Genomic DNA, 15,752 nt, shown 5'->3' on the forward strand with positions numbered 1-15,752 from the left:
GCCCGCGGCCGCGCAGCCCGCCGGGGCTCAGCCCCGCAGCAGCTGTGCCGGGCCGCGGCCGCTGCTCGGCGCTCGGCTCCTCTGCCCCGCCCGAGGCGGGGCCGCCTCCGTGTCCGCGTCCGTGCCCCCGCCGCGGCATGAAGAGGCTCTTCGGTTTCGGGAGGAAGAGGAAGGGGCCGCCGCCGCCCGGCGGCGCTTCCCCGCCCTGCAACCCTGGTGCCTACGAGCTCCGCGAGAAGGAGCTGGGCAAGCTGCACCGCGCGGCCGCCAGCGGCGACCTGGCCCAAGTGCGGCAGGCGCTGAAGAAACACAGCATCGACGGTCGGGACAAGGCGAAGCGGTGAGGGGGCGGCGGCGGTCGCGCCGCGCGCTGGGGGGAGGCGGAGCTCGGCGGGCGAGAGGCGCCTGCGGCAGACCCCGGGCCCGCTGCAGCCCCCGCGGCTTTCGCCCGCTGGCGACAAGCGGCCGCTTTCGCGTGAGCAGCGAGAAGGTGGCTCCGCCGGCTCCGCCAGAGCCCTGCGCTCGACGGGGCCTGGAAATCGTTTGGCAGGTGGTGGGCTTGTGCTAGCAGAAGCCCTCCAATTCCGCCTTGAGTATGAGTGTTGTCCCAGTCCTTTGCCCCTGGTCGTCTTAGCAGCCAGTCTTCTCCAGTCACGCTTGGAAGTCAAAGGGCCATGATGTGGCTCTGTGCATCTCTGAGGGCTCGGTGTGCTGTTTTGCTAGCTGAGCTGAAATAGCTGCAGGGCTTCAGCAGAGAAGAGCTTAAGGAGAGGTAAGCAGTGCAGCTGGGAAAGAGTTATAGCACAGAATAAATGTGTTGCATATTTGTGCTTCATGCAAAGTTGCCTGATGTTTTTGTGATGCGATGACAAAACCACAGCCTGGTTTGTGGTGGCAGTTACTCAGTTTTTTGCATTGAGGTTTTGGTACAGCTGATTATTACCTTGTGTTTGAAGGTTTGGGCAGTAACTCACAGGAGACCCTGTTGTTTCTGACAGGTGCTATGATGTTGATGTTTGAAACAAGCAGAGAAAATATTTGGTAATTATATCTCAAATAGAAGACTTGCATTGCAATATAGATCCAACTGATCCATCTAAGCATAATGTAATCAACCCCACATTGAAGCTTTTGGATCTTTTGTGTTAGTGGAAACTATTTATGCTTTCTCTGGAATCAGAGAGTCAAAATGTTCATGATATTCTGAAAAGATGCTGTTCTTATTGGAGTCATTTGGCATAAGAAGACAAATCAGCCCCATCACTACTCATCTGTCAAGTTAGCTCTTGAATCTATAAAGTCTTATGAAGTAAACCTTGTTGTCTTGATTCTAAAAACATTGTTTATGTGTAGGATCAGTTTTGTGCCGAAGAGCTTGAGAAAAAGGTTTTGCCTTTCTGCTCTTGTGTGCGCCAGCTGTGTCTGCCCACTGCTTGGTGTCTTGTTCCCAGGTTGGCTGTCATGTAGAGGTGTGTGGCTGGGGCTTCTTAGGGATCACAGGTGTGTGACACGATGTCCTTGTTTAAAAGTCCGTGTGTGGCTGGCAGTCTCTCTTCCATTCAGGCAGTCAACACTGCAGGGCCAGCACTACCGCAGCTGCCCAGTGCCCCTTTCCTGAAAAATGCCTTCTCCTTTGTAGTTTGTATTGTGCGGAATTGGGACTGTCTGGTCTAGTGGAAGCTGAACAAAACCCCTTCCAGTCTGGGTGCGCATCAAGGCACCCACTAATGGATCTGACATTGCTGAGTTGTAGTGGAGAAATGCACAGGAATTAAAGTATTTTCTGCTGGTGATGCAACAAAAAGGATGTTTGTATCGACTCACTGGGTGAGAAAGTGCTTCCTGGAGGCTAGCACTGAACCTGGTTTAATGTTAAGTGTCTGAAAGAACAAAGGTAAGAGGTCAGAGAGGGCACATGAGAGTAAGTTTTAGTACCCAGGATTTGTACTTGATTCAGGAGTTTGGCTGGCCGCTAGACTGTCTGTCCTGAAGACTAGACTTTTGTCAGCTAGTTAACCTCTGGCCCTGAAAGACTTAGATTTGTAGCAGATGCAAGCAAGAGCATTGCAGTGGGTTTGTAACTGAGTGTTGCCAGTTGGTATTTATTTCTGTACCTTGAGATGGATGGTGTTGTGTAAGGTGGATTGAGTGTATAGCTTTTGACTGCTTTACCTGACTGTGCCATTCATCCTGTCATGTGCCAAATGACATTCACAGAATTCTTTTTTTCTCTTGTTTTTTTCTTGTTTGTTTTTGTTTTCATTTTAGCTACCTTTTCTTTCACTGTGGCTGCCTCAGTCATCAGGTCTTAGCAGATTCTGATCTGAAGTTTATACTTGGTTAGTTTTTGCATTTTCAGTTGATCTTTTGTAGAAAGCTTTCCTTCTTCTGGAAACGTTTCCTCTTGTGTATCATACTATTGTCAGTTTTCTAACTGGGCAAATAAAGTAACACAGTATGAGGGCCAAGAGAACAGACAATATAAGTAGAATGGAGCAGTGTGATGCTTTTAGCATAAAAACGCCAGTGCTTAGCACTTGTTCATGTGATATGCATTCTGAGTGACTACCTAATGCAATCAAGTATTTCAGAATTGCATCCTGTTCTCCAGGGCCTGGAAAGGTTCACAGCACTGGAAATTGATGTGAAGAGTAGGAAACATGAGTAGTAATGTCTGAAATACATGCGTTCTTCATGTAAAAAATCATAGAATCATAGAATCAGTAAGGTTGGAAGGGACCTCTGGAGATCATCTAGTCCAACCTCCCTGCTCAAGCAGGGTCACCTAGAGCATGTTAGACAGGGCTGTATCCAGGCAGGCCTTGAAGATCTCCAGAGAAGGAGACTCCACAACCTCTCGGGGCAACCTGTGCCAGTGCTCTGTCACTCTCACAGTGAAGAAATTCCCCCTCACGGTCAGGCAGAACTTCCTGTGCTTCAATTTCTGACCATTGCCTCTTGTCCTGTCACATGGGACAATTGAAAAGAGTTTGTCCCCATCCCCTTGACACCCTCCCTTCAGGTACTTGTAGACATTGATAAGATCCCCCCTCAGGCTTATCTTCCCCAGGCTAAACAGGCCCAGCTCTCGCAGCCGTTCCTCATAGGGCAGATGCTCCAGCCCTCTGATCATCCTTGTAGTCCTACACTGGACTCTCTCCAGTAGCTCCATGTCTCCCTTGTCCTGGGGAGCCCAGAACTGGACACAGTACTTGAGATGAGGCCTCCCCATGGCTGAGTAGAGGGGCAGGATCACCTCCCTCGACCTGCTGGCAACACTCTTCCTAATGCACCCCAGGATACCATTGGCCTTCTTGGCCACAAGGACACCTGCTGGCTCATGGTCAACTTGTCATCCACCAGCACTCCCAGGTGCTTCTCTGCAGAGCTGCTCTCCAGAAGGTCAGATCATTCTGCTGCTCAGGACTTCCAGAGGCAGAATCCTATACCAGGTCAAATCTATAAGTTCTTTCCTCAAAGTGGGTTTTGTAGCTACCAGGGGCTCCCAAGCAACCCACTTGAGAGAGTATTAGGTAGGAGCAGGATGCTTCTAGGAGGTGTATTAGATAATTTGCTCTTGACAGCCTGGATCCAGTTTATCATTAACAGAGGTTTGTGTTGTCAGGTGAGAGAGTGACTTCTAGTGCTTTTAGTTACATAGCTTATAATTGCTGAGTCTTCTCAAGTACTTTTTGAGGTGACTGTCACCTGTCACTTCCCCATAGTCTTATTGCAGGATTATTGTGCAGCTGCTTAAACATAATAAACCCTTCTCATCTGTCATGTGGGTGTCAGCATTGGATTGCAGTAGCGGTGATGGCAACAGTAGTGGTGTGCAGATAGGGTCACCAGGAGTGGGTGACAGAAGAGATTTGGTGTTGATGGAGGTCTGACTTTCCTCGGACAGGGAACTGAAGGCTCTGATGCTCTCTGCCAGCTTGTTTCTTCTAGTGAATCTTTTCTGAAGCTCTAGCAGGCCCTTGCTCCAGAGAGGTCTCTTTTCCTTTTGGCAGACTGAGCAGCTTGGTAGAGAAGGAGAGAAATGACATTGGTTTTCTGGAGAGCTTTTTGCTTACAAAGATGACAGAGGCTTCTTTTCCTGTTGCTTGACAGAAGTAGTTTTTAGAAGATCATGTATTCCTTCATAGTTGCATTGGCTGGCTGATTGCATCAGCCACATCAGTTATCATTTATCCATGTGAACTGTTTGCAGTGAACTGCTAGCATGCTGTGCTGGTTAGCTTTCAGATAATCTCAGCCAGTTATTTATTTGGAAATGAGGGATGCTCCATATTCACAAGCAGATTTCTAGATAAGTGGTTGTAATCACTCTTGAGTGACTCTGTCCTTGCTGCCATTGTTGTTTCCCTGTCCCTAGCAAGTTATCGCAGGTCCTTTCTAGTTTTGTGTGTTTTTCTTGTCCCTATCTTGTCCCTTGTAAGAAGCCTTTTCTTGGAAGAGGCTCACCTGCTGCCCTGTAAAAGAAAGGATTCACATTACAAATGTCTTAATTTTTGCATTACATATCACTTCTTTTTGTGCAGCTGCTCTTTTCCATTCCCACCTAATCAGTGAGACCTTGTAGCCATGTCTCTAGGCATGGCACAGAAATAATTGCAAGATTAATAGACTTCCTCAACTCGGAGAAGGTACTGAACTGCTGCAGAGCAGTTCCAAAATGGTGCTCCCAGTCCCTGAAGAACTATGGGCTTATTATTGCCTGACCCTCAAGGGTGGAAGAGCCTGCCTATTGTCTAGTGTATCTTCTGCTCTGCTTGGACAGGGGTAGCACAAAGCAGTGGGTGTTGTGCCTTGTGCACAGAACGCAGTTTGTGCTGCTTTCAGTCTGTGGTAAAGAGTGAAGCATGTGCAGGGTGGCAGGACTTGCTGGTTGAATGTTTCTTTCAGTGCAAGTGGGCTGGATAATTGCACCAGAACTAAGATGTTTTGCAGGTTGAAAGGCCACCTTTCTTCCAGACAAGACTTTGACTTGAAAAAAATTAATACCATTTCCTTCAGCTGGTGAGGAATAGTGGACAGGCAACTCTGCTGCCTTGGAGAGGGCTTCTCCTCTGGTGGACTTGGTATCTGAGAAGGGCAGTGACAGCTGTGAGCAAGCGAGAATGCTGCTCTGCTGCTGTTGGCATGAGAGCTTTAAGGGGGAAGTTCTCCGCTAGGCGGTTTGCTGGGCGTCAGCGAGGCCCTTGGGAGCGAGCGTGCGCCCGCGCTTGCTGCAGCGGTGAGCTGGGGCAGAGGGCCGAAGGCACGAACTGCCGAAACGCGCCGCGCGCGGCTGACGTGCTGGTGCCCCGAAGGCGTCGCCTTCGCCTCTGGCAGGCGCCGCGCCGTGAGCGATCCTGGCGAGAGCTAGAGATTGCCTTGGCGGAGGCTCGAGGTGCCCGAGCCTTGGTCTTCCCTCCTGGGCTGGGTGCGCAGTGCTGTTGGAGGTAGCAAATTGCCTGGGCACAAGAATCTGTACAGATTCACTTCCACAGTTGAGGATGTGTATTCTTAATACAGGTATGCTGTTAAGGGTTTTGCAAGCCAGTCTCAGGCTTCAGGTATGAAACTGCAATCGTTAGTAATGTAATAAGAAACCATCTTTAGGTTTATATTTTCAAAGCAAAACTTGTGGCCTTCCATATAACCTAGACAGAAACAATCTCTTCAGTTGTCTGTCATGTTAATCTAATATATTTATGTTTTAGGACACCTCTGCATCTTGCTTGCGCTAATGGACATACAGAGGTTGTTTCATATTTAGTAGAAAACAAGTGCAAGCTAAATCTTTGTGACAGTGATGACAGATCACCATTGATGAAGGTACGAGATAAGTGATCCTGTTGTACACAATGCTTTTGAATCATTGACTGAATGATACCTCTTGCACGATTCTCTACTTAGATACGTGTAGTGATTGTGTTGTGATCAGCCATCAAATAGGCGTATGTTACCTAATCTTTTAATGTGTTATTGTATTTCTAACGTTGGCAAAATATGGGAATTCCAATAGACAGGAAATTTATTGTTGAAAAAACATTTCCCTTTTTCCTGTGTTGTTTGCAGGCCGTGCAGTGCCAGCAAGAGCAATGTGTTGCCATTCTGCTAGCGCATGGTGCCAACCCTAACCTTGCCGATGCTAACGGCAACACTGCCCTTCACCTCGCTGCCATTGCTCCTAGCACCTCTCTGGCAGGGCAGTTACTGGAGCACAACGCCCACATTGATGGGAGAAATGAGGTACATTTTGAGAGTTATTCAGGATGTTTTATTAAAAGGTTGTCTTTTTTTTTTTTTTTTTTATCAGAGTTATTTATCTGCTCTTTCAGGAGGGATGCACACCCCTTGCTCTTGCTGTGACCGAACACCACGAGGAGATGGTGGAGTTCCTGCTCCGAAAAGGAGCTGACGTGCACGCTCGAGATCAGTCTGAAAGGTGAAGGGCTTGTCCAAAGAGGGCCTGGGTCCCCTGAGTGTTCTGCAAGGTTGCCTGAAGAGAGGCGTGGGCGTGAGCCTCTCTGCAAGGCCGGAGTAGCCACGCAGAAGCAGTTCTTTGTGGGTGGGTGCCTTTTGACAAGTGGTCTGCACGTGGCCGCCGTGGTGCCTGACGGGATGGCTTCCGCCTTCAGGAGCACCAGCAAGCCTTGTGCCTGGTGGCCGCAAGGCAGGGAACCTGCAGCTAGTTTGCAGCGGTGCTGTTAGGCAGGAGTGGGTTTTTAGAACCCAGGCATAGTTTTGATGTAAGTAACTTCACCTGAAAACTGAATAATTAATTCTTTTGGCTCCCTCTTCCATTTTATTGTTCATGTTCTTAATACTTGGTGAACTTTATTTTAAAGTGAATGAAAGAAAAGAGGAAAATAATTGTTTTGAGAGCAAATAGAGAAGAAAATAATGTCAGTGAAGTATTCGTATCAAATGATGCATTTCCTGTCATCTTCTGCATGTTTTAGGACCTCACTTATGATAGCTGCTTCTGGTGGGGAGTTGAATTTAATAAAAGTTCTTCTTCAGTATGGTGCGGATGTTTCCCATAAAGATATTAATGGATGGACAGCTGAGGATTATGCTGTTATTCATGGATATTCTAGGTAAATTTTTAACTGTATTGTCAGAGTTGCTAATTTGTCCTGGGCTAAATGGAATCTTCTGACACATATCATTCCTGTGTCAAGTGTGAATTTCGAAGTTGAGAAAAATTTCTACCTGAATCCTCTGTTAGGTTTCAGATTTATGTCACTAAGCTCATATCTGACTACAACAAATTCTGAAAAGTGTGTCTTTGGCAAGTGAATGTATGCAAAACTCTCTCCAGACCAGCTCTTGACACAAAATCTAGAGCTCATTTCTTCCCCTGCTTCCTCTTTCTCTTTGGCTGTCAAGGGGAAGTAGAAAAGAATGATGCCTGGGCATAGCCTGGAGTATAAGCACCTTTAGGAGTAAAGCATGTTTGAAGATTACTCTGGGGAAAACATATTTGTTCCTTATTCCACAGGGTTCTGGCACAATATGAATGGCTCTGAATAGGTAGAGATTGGGAATAAATGACTATTTAGTATTCTAGTAAGTGATATATGCAAGGATGATGGTTTCTGTGACAGTATTTCTTTTCTTTCTGTATATAGTGTTAGTCAACACCTAGCAGACTGTGCAGATGTCGAAAATGTGGGAGAAGCTTCTGCAAGCGATACAAAAGGCATGCTGCTGCTTAGCACTCCTCGCAAGGCAGGAGCTGCTGGCTTTACATTGGGTGCGCCTGCTCTGGACAGAGGAGGTAGGAAGCTTAACTGTGGAGGAGCTGAGGATGAGAATCCCTTTCCTTTTGGTGGCTTGTATTGTTGAAGCTTATCATGTCCACTACTGACTTTAGCAGAGGCCTCAGAGGGAGCAGCACTCAAAGTTTTGTAAATGCACTTTTGTGTTGCTGACTGGATGCATGTCTAGTGAGTCTGTGAGGCCACTTCTAATTAGTGTGTTAGCCATCCATTTGGAGGGTTGTTGCCTTCTGTGCATCTCTATAGGTTTTTCTTCTCTACTTCCCCACAAAGGGAGAGGAAGGAGTGGGACAGGGAAGGAACCAGAGGCTAGAGTATTTGTGTTTTCATTTGTGTACTTCTACCTATTCCTGTTTCGATTGTGAAAATCCAGTTACAAAAGCTTTGTGTTTATCCTTGGTAGTTAGCTTTCATCTTTCTGCTGTAGGGAGTGAACAGGTAAGTTTTTATGGAGGTGTAGCTTTTTTTTTTTTTTTTTTGACTTGAATTTGTGTGTGTCTTTCTTTTAATAATGTCAACTCTAGTAAGCAGAATTTAGTGAGTCACCTTATTTCTCGTCTCAATTACAATCACTTTTTTTGAGAATTTGGGTGCTTTGGTTACGTGTTTTGGAAGAATTGTCTTTGAAAAGTAACTTAAAAAATAGCAGCAATAGAGTTGTGTATACAGTATCTCTTTGGATGTGATTGGTTTAACAATAAAAGTAATGCTTTTCATCCTTTTTGATTAATTTCAGAAAGTAAACTTTAAAAATCCATATGATGTTTTGATCTAGAAAAACAATTAAACTGCCTTGTGATTAAAGAATGAACTCCTTCAGTGAGTTTGTAAGAAGAAAAAAATATGTCTGTGCTTATCAGCTCCAGTAGCCCTGAAATTACATTACAAATTACTATTTTAGAATATATAAAATTGTTTTTTTTCCCTTTATCTTTTAAGTCCTACAGTAGGAAGTTTTATTCTGTTGTATTGTTAAGGATGTTGTATTGTCATTATGTAGCACGTGGATATCAGATTTTAAACACAATTTATTACTCTTTTAAAAAAATGTAACAAGAACCATGAGCAAAAGAAAACACTAGATATTTCTCCCCCTCCTTGACTTTTCCCAGGTACTAAAATTTGATTCAGAGCTGAACTTTGACTTAGGAGCAGGAGCTTTGATACCTTTGATCCAATTATAGATTTTTGAAGTTTCCTGCTAGAAGATTTTGTACAGGGCATGGTACAGGTTAGCAAAATATTGCTTCTGCCAGAAATCCACTCATTCTGTGCAGGTTGATATAATCACTGTGGTATTGCATTTTAGTGTTATTTCATAGAGTATCATAGAATTGATAAAGTTGGAAGGGACCTCTGGAGATCATCTAGTCCAGCCCTCAAACAAGTGGCCCATATGGGGATTGAACCTTGACATTGGCATTATTAGCACCACACTTTAACCAACTGATTTGACAAGCATTGCTTATCCTAAAATCTATCTTGAAGAATAGTATTATTGTGCAAGTCCAGAACTGATACCCTCAGAAAAATATGGGTCTTGGACTGGAACATTTGCCCAGTTTCTGGGAAACTATAAGAACTCTATTAGAGGTTCACCAATATTATGGAAAATCTTCATTTGATATGTTCATTTGAAGAAACGTAATGAGTATGAAGAGAATGATATGTGGATTAAGGATTTGGAGAAAGAATACATTCTGCTCTCGGTCTGTTTCTAGTAGGATTTGTTTTTATTTTCTGTCTAGTGTCTGGATCCTTTTCTCCTTATACTGAATCTCTTAAAAGATGGCACTACTGTGTTGAGAGAGAGAAAGATTGGTGGTTTATTGGGAAGATTGATGGAATTAATTCTACAGTCTCTTATTTTGCACCCACAAAGCATAGCTCCTACATCATGAAATTCCCTTTGATATACAGCATTAGCAGGATTTGAAGTCTTCATTAGAGTAAAAGCTGGGATGATCTTGAGAGAAATACTGACCTTGGATTCTTTTCTTTTGCTCTTCAGTGTTATTTTTCTGGGATTTTCAGTATCTTACTCCTTTTGCTTCTTTTGCACTTGCTTGTTAGAAGATTTTGAACAATGTTGAACAAATCAGTTTTAAAAAATTAAATCCTTGTTTGAATGTTTGTGTTCTGTCAAAACATAAACCTTTTTATTAATCAGAGACAGATTTGCAAAAACATCACTTGAATGGCTGCCAGCCCCTGTGTGTCTGATTTCAGACTTTTTGGCTTTGAAGTCAGAATTTCTTCAATGAAAATAACAACTTTGCAATGCTTCCAAAAGAAATGATCCAGATTTCTAATATGTCTGAAGTGGAAACTTTCAAAACTACTGCAGTACTTGTTAGGTGTACTGTTCCATCAGTGTTTCCCTGAATCCCTAGAAAAGTTGTTTTTGCAGCACAGAGCTGTTGGAATACAGATGAGTGCTCCAGGCTGATTTACATCCCCTGGGCTCAGGAAAAGTTGTCCTGTTTTCCCTTTTAAGAAACTGAGGAATGGAGGAGAAGAGATGAGAAAACGTCTGTAGTCCTTTCTTAACTATTTCTTAAGTCTGTGTTGTTGATAGCGGAAGTCCTTCCGCTGAATCGATTCCATGAATTTGTGGTAAAATCAGTGCAGGCAGAATTGCCTTCTGTTCTAACTGAGAGGTTGGGTAGCTGCAATAACAGAACCACACCATACCATAAAATATAAAATTTATTAACTGCGTGGGTTGGCTGTGGCAAGTGGATAGTGGTTTCTGTTCTGGACTATTTCTATTCTAGTCTATTAAGATGTTTGTTCTACGACAGACACAGAGACACACACAAACACACACATGCTCCTTCCTTTCTGGTCCAGATGTGACCTGCACCATAGCCTTATGTGAATGGGGCGTTCGTTCTATCTGTGTGGTCACTGTGCCTGAGTTCCGGCTGGCGACCTAGTTCTTTGAACAGTTCAACGTGATAAAGTACCAGCAGAACTCCCCTGTCGCAAACTGAGATAGGTAGGGCCTATATTTCCATCATACACTGAGACAACATTTCAAGCTGTGTTCATTTAAGGCTGTGAAACATACTAAAGATGAGAAACATACTACAACTATCACTTGAAATCGGTAAATATAAGTAGCATAACAGGTGGAAGTTACGTGGTGACGTGAGTATTGAGAGTCAAGATTTCCTGCAAAATTTCTGGACAGTGTATCTTAAGGGTTTACTTTTTGAACCTAAAACACTTCTGGGATGCTCTGAGGAAGGGATTTTAAGTGTGCTGTATCCATAAAGAACTCTAAATACAAAGGAATTGCATCTGTTTTGATGGATGGATGAGGAAGAGTCAAACTGAGAGAAGTAGGAAGTAGAGATTAGAACTGGTGGTAAATATCTGATAATCTGTTTCAGTATTTCAAAATATTGGAATATAGGTAATTTAGACTGAACAAGTAAATTAAAAATTAAGCTGTTTGATGTTGTCCCTTGAAAGCAGAATTCTCTATGTTATGATTCTTTTTGTATCCAGCACCTTTCTAACTGTAGACTAATAGTCACGATACAGTGTCCCACTGCTATAGCTTTGTCTATGCTTTTTATATTTTTCCAAATCTCTGATTTCAAATTTATTCTGATACCATTGTTTCGTCTGTCCTTTCCATGCCTTTTCCTAAATGGATTTAGGAATGCAACAGTCTCCCAACCAGACATCAAGAACAAGAGAATCAGGGAAAGGTATTCTGTACAATAGCCTTTCAAATACAAAACATAGAATACAGTATACAGCTATTAATACGTCTATGTTGCTTAGTATCTATGAGGTTCCTATTTTGATGTTTTGGGATTTATAAATTATATTTAAGGGTTTGGAGTGGTGGTGGTGGTATTCATTTGCATGTTTTGCATGCTCCTGTCTTGTATTACTGAATTCAGTAACTCAGTTTTTATTTTGTGTTATGTCACTAGTAAAAGTACCTTTTTAAAAATCTGCTGATGTGCTGTTGCTCCAGAATAAAAATGGACTCAAATTTAAGTGGAAGCAAGCAATCCCCAGAGATGACTCTTCTAGATTCCATCTTCTCTCTTGAGGTGTCAGGACTATGGTCTGACTAGTGTTTATGTCATGAACTTCTTTTCCTGTCTTCTAAAATGGAAATGTGATCTGACTTTGGTCACCTATAATTTTATATAACTAAAAGCAAAAGTTCAGATAACTTACTGAGCTCTTTCAATTAACTCTAAGAGTGCTAATTGAAGATATAGCTGAAATCCCCTGTTAAGAGTTTATAACTGCTATATTCTAACCACCCATTTCTAAGAGACAGATGTCTACTCTGTCTAGGAGGTTAGCAGGTAAATTAGACTGCTGACACTGAGTATTTAGTTTTACACACAGCATTTCTATATAGTAACAGAATAATCACAGAATCACAAAATCGGTAAGGTTGGAAGGGACCTCTGGAGATCATCTAGTCCAACCTCCCTGCTCAAGCAGGGTCACCTAGAGCATGTTGGACAGGATTGCATCCAGGCAGGCCTTGAAGATCTCCAGAGAAGGAGACTCCACAGCCTCTCAGGGCAACCTGTGCCAGTGCTCTGTCACTCTCACAGTGAAGAAATTCCCCCTCACGTTCAGGCGAACTTGCTGTGGCTCAGTTTTTGCCCATTGCCTCTTGTTCTGTCACATGGGACAACTGAAAAGAGTTTGTCCCCATCCCCTTGACACCCTCCCTTCAGGTACTTGTAGACATTGATAAGATCCCCCCTCAGGCTTCTCTTCCCCAGGCTAAACAGGCCCAGCTCTCGCAGCCGTTCCTCATAGGGCAGATGCTCCAGCCCTTGGATCATCTTCATAGCCCTACGCTGGATTCTCTCCAGCGTAATGCAATGTTTTTATAATTAAGAAACATTTAAAATGTAGGCACATTTTCTTATTTTTATTTTTTTGCTTGTCCTCCCATGAAAAGTTCTGGCCTTTAGGTTTAGTCTACATGAGATTCCGTAGAACATGTACACTGTATTTCATTGTCTGAAAGTACTGTTCAGGTCAGGAGACATAATCATCAGAGTTCTCACAGGAGTCCTGTCTTTATGAAAGACATATCTTCCATGCTCATTTAGGTGTTGCTGGTAGCAAAGGAAATGTGTGTCTAAAGATGATGATATATCTTTGAGTTTATTTTTTTCTTAAATGTTTTTATCCAAGATTTTGTGGCTTTGAAAGTCTCCTGTCTCCTGTTTGCAGCAATTTCATTTTTTTAAATTATTATTAATTTTTTTTAGTTAGCATTTACACATCAAGAATTTCAGGAACACTGAAATAGCTTCTGTATGTAGGTTATATTTGTTTTTCATTTTTTCTCACCCTTCAGTCCTGGGAATCAAAGAACCCTTTTATTTCATCTTAATTGTCAAATTGAGAGGTTCTAGTACTTCTCAGACTGTATTCCTAGAGTATCAGATATCAGTAGCACATCTGTGACCTGGAAGAAATGGTGAAGTGCACTTTCATCAAGTTTGCAGATGAAACCAAATTGAGGGAAATTAGGGCAGTGCTGCCATTCAGAGGGACCTCCACAAGATGGAGGCTGACAGACACCTTATAAAATGCAGCAAGGATAAAAGGGGAGGAGGATCTCCTTGCCATGATATATGCTGGGGACTGCCTGGCTAGGGAGCAGCTCTGCTGGGAAAGATCTGAGAGTCTGGGCAGAGAGCAAGCTGAGCCTAAGGCAACATTAGGGTTCCCAGGCAGCTAAGAGGGTCAGCAGCATTCTGGGCTGCATGAAGAGGAGTTCAGGCAGTAGACTGAGGGAAGTTGGCACACGATGGACTGTGTCTAGAGGACAGAGTCCAATTTTAGGCCCCAAATGATAGAGCAAGATTGATCTTTCAACAGCAAGCGAGCTCAACAGAGAGCCTCAAAGCTAGCTGGGGGCAGGAGTGCTTGTCCTCTGAGGAGAGGCTGAGAGAGCTTGTCTGGGTCAGCCTGGAGAATAGGTGGGTCCTAGCAGCAGTCTACCAGTATGTATGAGGAGGTTATGAGTGCCTGAAGCCAGGCACTTCCTGGTCTTGCATGGCATCTGAGAGCCACAGGTGTAAATCAAAACAAGAGAGGTTCTAATGGATGTAAGAAGAAGCTTCATTGCTATAAGAACAATCCAGCAGAAATGTTTTTCAGCCTCCATCCTTGGAGGAGGCTTCCAAGACCATACTGGATAAAGCCCTGAGCAGCCTTGTCTGACCTCATAGTTGAGTGATCTGTGGAGGAGAGGTGAGCCTAGAGACCTTGTGATGTCAGTTCTGACGTGAATTATCCTATGACTCTGTGTGCAAGTTACCTTTATCCCATTGCTGAAAGCTTGGAGCATAGTAGAGCATGGCATGGTTATGTCTCTCTTGTCTGCTCAGTCCCCCTCTTTGGTATAGTGTGTAGAAGTGCTGGTGGTTCCCCTACGTAAGGATAGCCTTCAGTTCTTGATTATGCCTTTTGACTTTTCTTGATATTTTCAGAATAATCTATAACTGGGTAGAAAAGTGAATACAGTGTAGTATATGGCAATTAAAGCACATAATTTTTAAAATAATAAAATCTCTGTGTGTGATGCGTACTCAGGTATGTGTAATATGAATACTGCAGTGGTTCATTTACTTCTTGTAATGTTAAACCACCTCCATTTGATAACTGTCTGCTAACATAGCATATTCATACTATGCTATTTTTTTATTTTTGAAATGTTTCCTAAACTTGTAGGTATAAGAGCCTAGAGGAAATATAATTGGTAGGGTTATTTTTTATTTATTTTATTTATTTATTATGATTTGAAAAATCAGTGGTTTGAGAAATATTTTCATTCTTTGGCTTGTGTTGTTTAACTATCTCAGGTTTCACTCTAGTATGACTTGTAGATTTGTTCATGTTAAATGTTTGAATGTATTGTTGAAATTAGAAGATTTAGCATGCTAACAATTAATCATGTTAATTAATATTTGAACAGTGATAGATGACTTCTCGCATGGAGACTCGATAAGGTGAGCGTGGAACAATACCTAACACTTACCTGAAGAAAGGTTTGAAAGAGACAGTACTTACTTTACTTTCTTTTTAAGAAGTTCTGAAAAAGAAGATACTGATGACACTTGGCATACTTCTGAAGAAGAAGAACTTGATTTTACTCCCAAGGTATAGTGCGTTTATGGGAAAAATTTCCCTTGAAATGACTGATTTGAAGGCAAGTTTTCTCTGGGATTGAGCAAAACTGTGTTTCCAGGCAGGGTTTTCTCCTGCAAAGCAGTCTCCTGTCTGCCACCCTTTCTGCTCCTCTGAGCTTTCTCCTCAAGGACTTGTAGCTTTGGCAGAGCCTGCAGCAGTCTTGTGATTGGGGGCAAAAGAGCAGTAGGTGACACTGAAAGGAACATCCACATTGTTTTATTCCTTCTGGTTCATCTGAGTCAGATTTCTAGATCATAAAAGCTGATCGGCTCCTAGATTACCTATTCTTTTGTGCTGCAGACCTTGCTCTTTGTTTCCAGTAACATTGGTGATAGAATTCTTTGAATTCCGACTGATATGGAAGAAAGGCATTTGTTGTTCAAAATCTGCTGAAATGCTTCATCCTCTGGCTCTCCTTTCCTCTTTGTCAGGTGTCTCAAGAGTGCTCAGGGTGGGGAGTTGCTAAAGCAGGTCTTTTTGGTATATATTTGCATTCTGTGCTTGCATGTTGTTTTACACTGCATGTGTGATGGTATTCTTTTTAGCATGCTTGTTCTCTCTCTCACCCACCCTTTTTACTGATATGTTGAAGGTTTATCAGCTTTTCCCATAGGGGAGATCTGTTGCATTGGGATTATGCTGTGATGAAGAAACTGACTGTGATGGTAGAACCCATGCTGTAATTTTAAGATGATTTCTTTTATTTCTTTTTTTTTTTAGTGGTTAAAATGGAAATGATCCATTTTTCTAACATAATGTTTAAACTTCTAGGAAGTC

At 43.0% G+C, this 15,752-nt stretch overlaps 1 protein-coding gene across 1 annotated transcript in view; it reads left to right on the forward strand.

The window, feature by feature from the left end:
* Window positions 1-137: 137 nt before the first annotated feature.
* Window positions 138-15,752, forward strand: part of ANKRD26 (ankyrin repeat domain containing 26) — a 61,537-nt gene continuing 45,922 nt past the window's right edge. Inside the window, exons 1-8 of the mRNA XM_062583374.1 lie at window positions 138-340; window positions 5,709-5,823; window positions 6,067-6,240; window positions 6,330-6,436; window positions 6,954-7,091; window positions 7,626-7,774; window positions 14,761-14,794; window positions 14,873-14,945. Of these exons, the coding sequence (XP_062439358.1) occupies window positions 138-340; window positions 5,709-5,823; window positions 6,067-6,240; window positions 6,330-6,436; window positions 6,954-7,091; window positions 7,626-7,774; window positions 14,761-14,794; window positions 14,873-14,945 (993 nt within the window). The remainder of the gene's footprint in view (window positions 341-5,708; window positions 5,824-6,066; window positions 6,241-6,329; window positions 6,437-6,953; window positions 7,092-7,625; window positions 7,775-14,760; window positions 14,795-14,872; window positions 14,946-15,752) is intronic.

The sequence above is a fragment of the Rhea pennata genome, chromosome 1, assembly GCF_028389875.1.
Source record: "Rhea pennata isolate bPtePen1 chromosome 1, bPtePen1.pri, whole genome shotgun sequence".
Taxonomy (NCBI): Eukaryota; Metazoa; Chordata; class Aves; order Rheiformes; family Rheidae; genus Rhea; species Rhea pennata.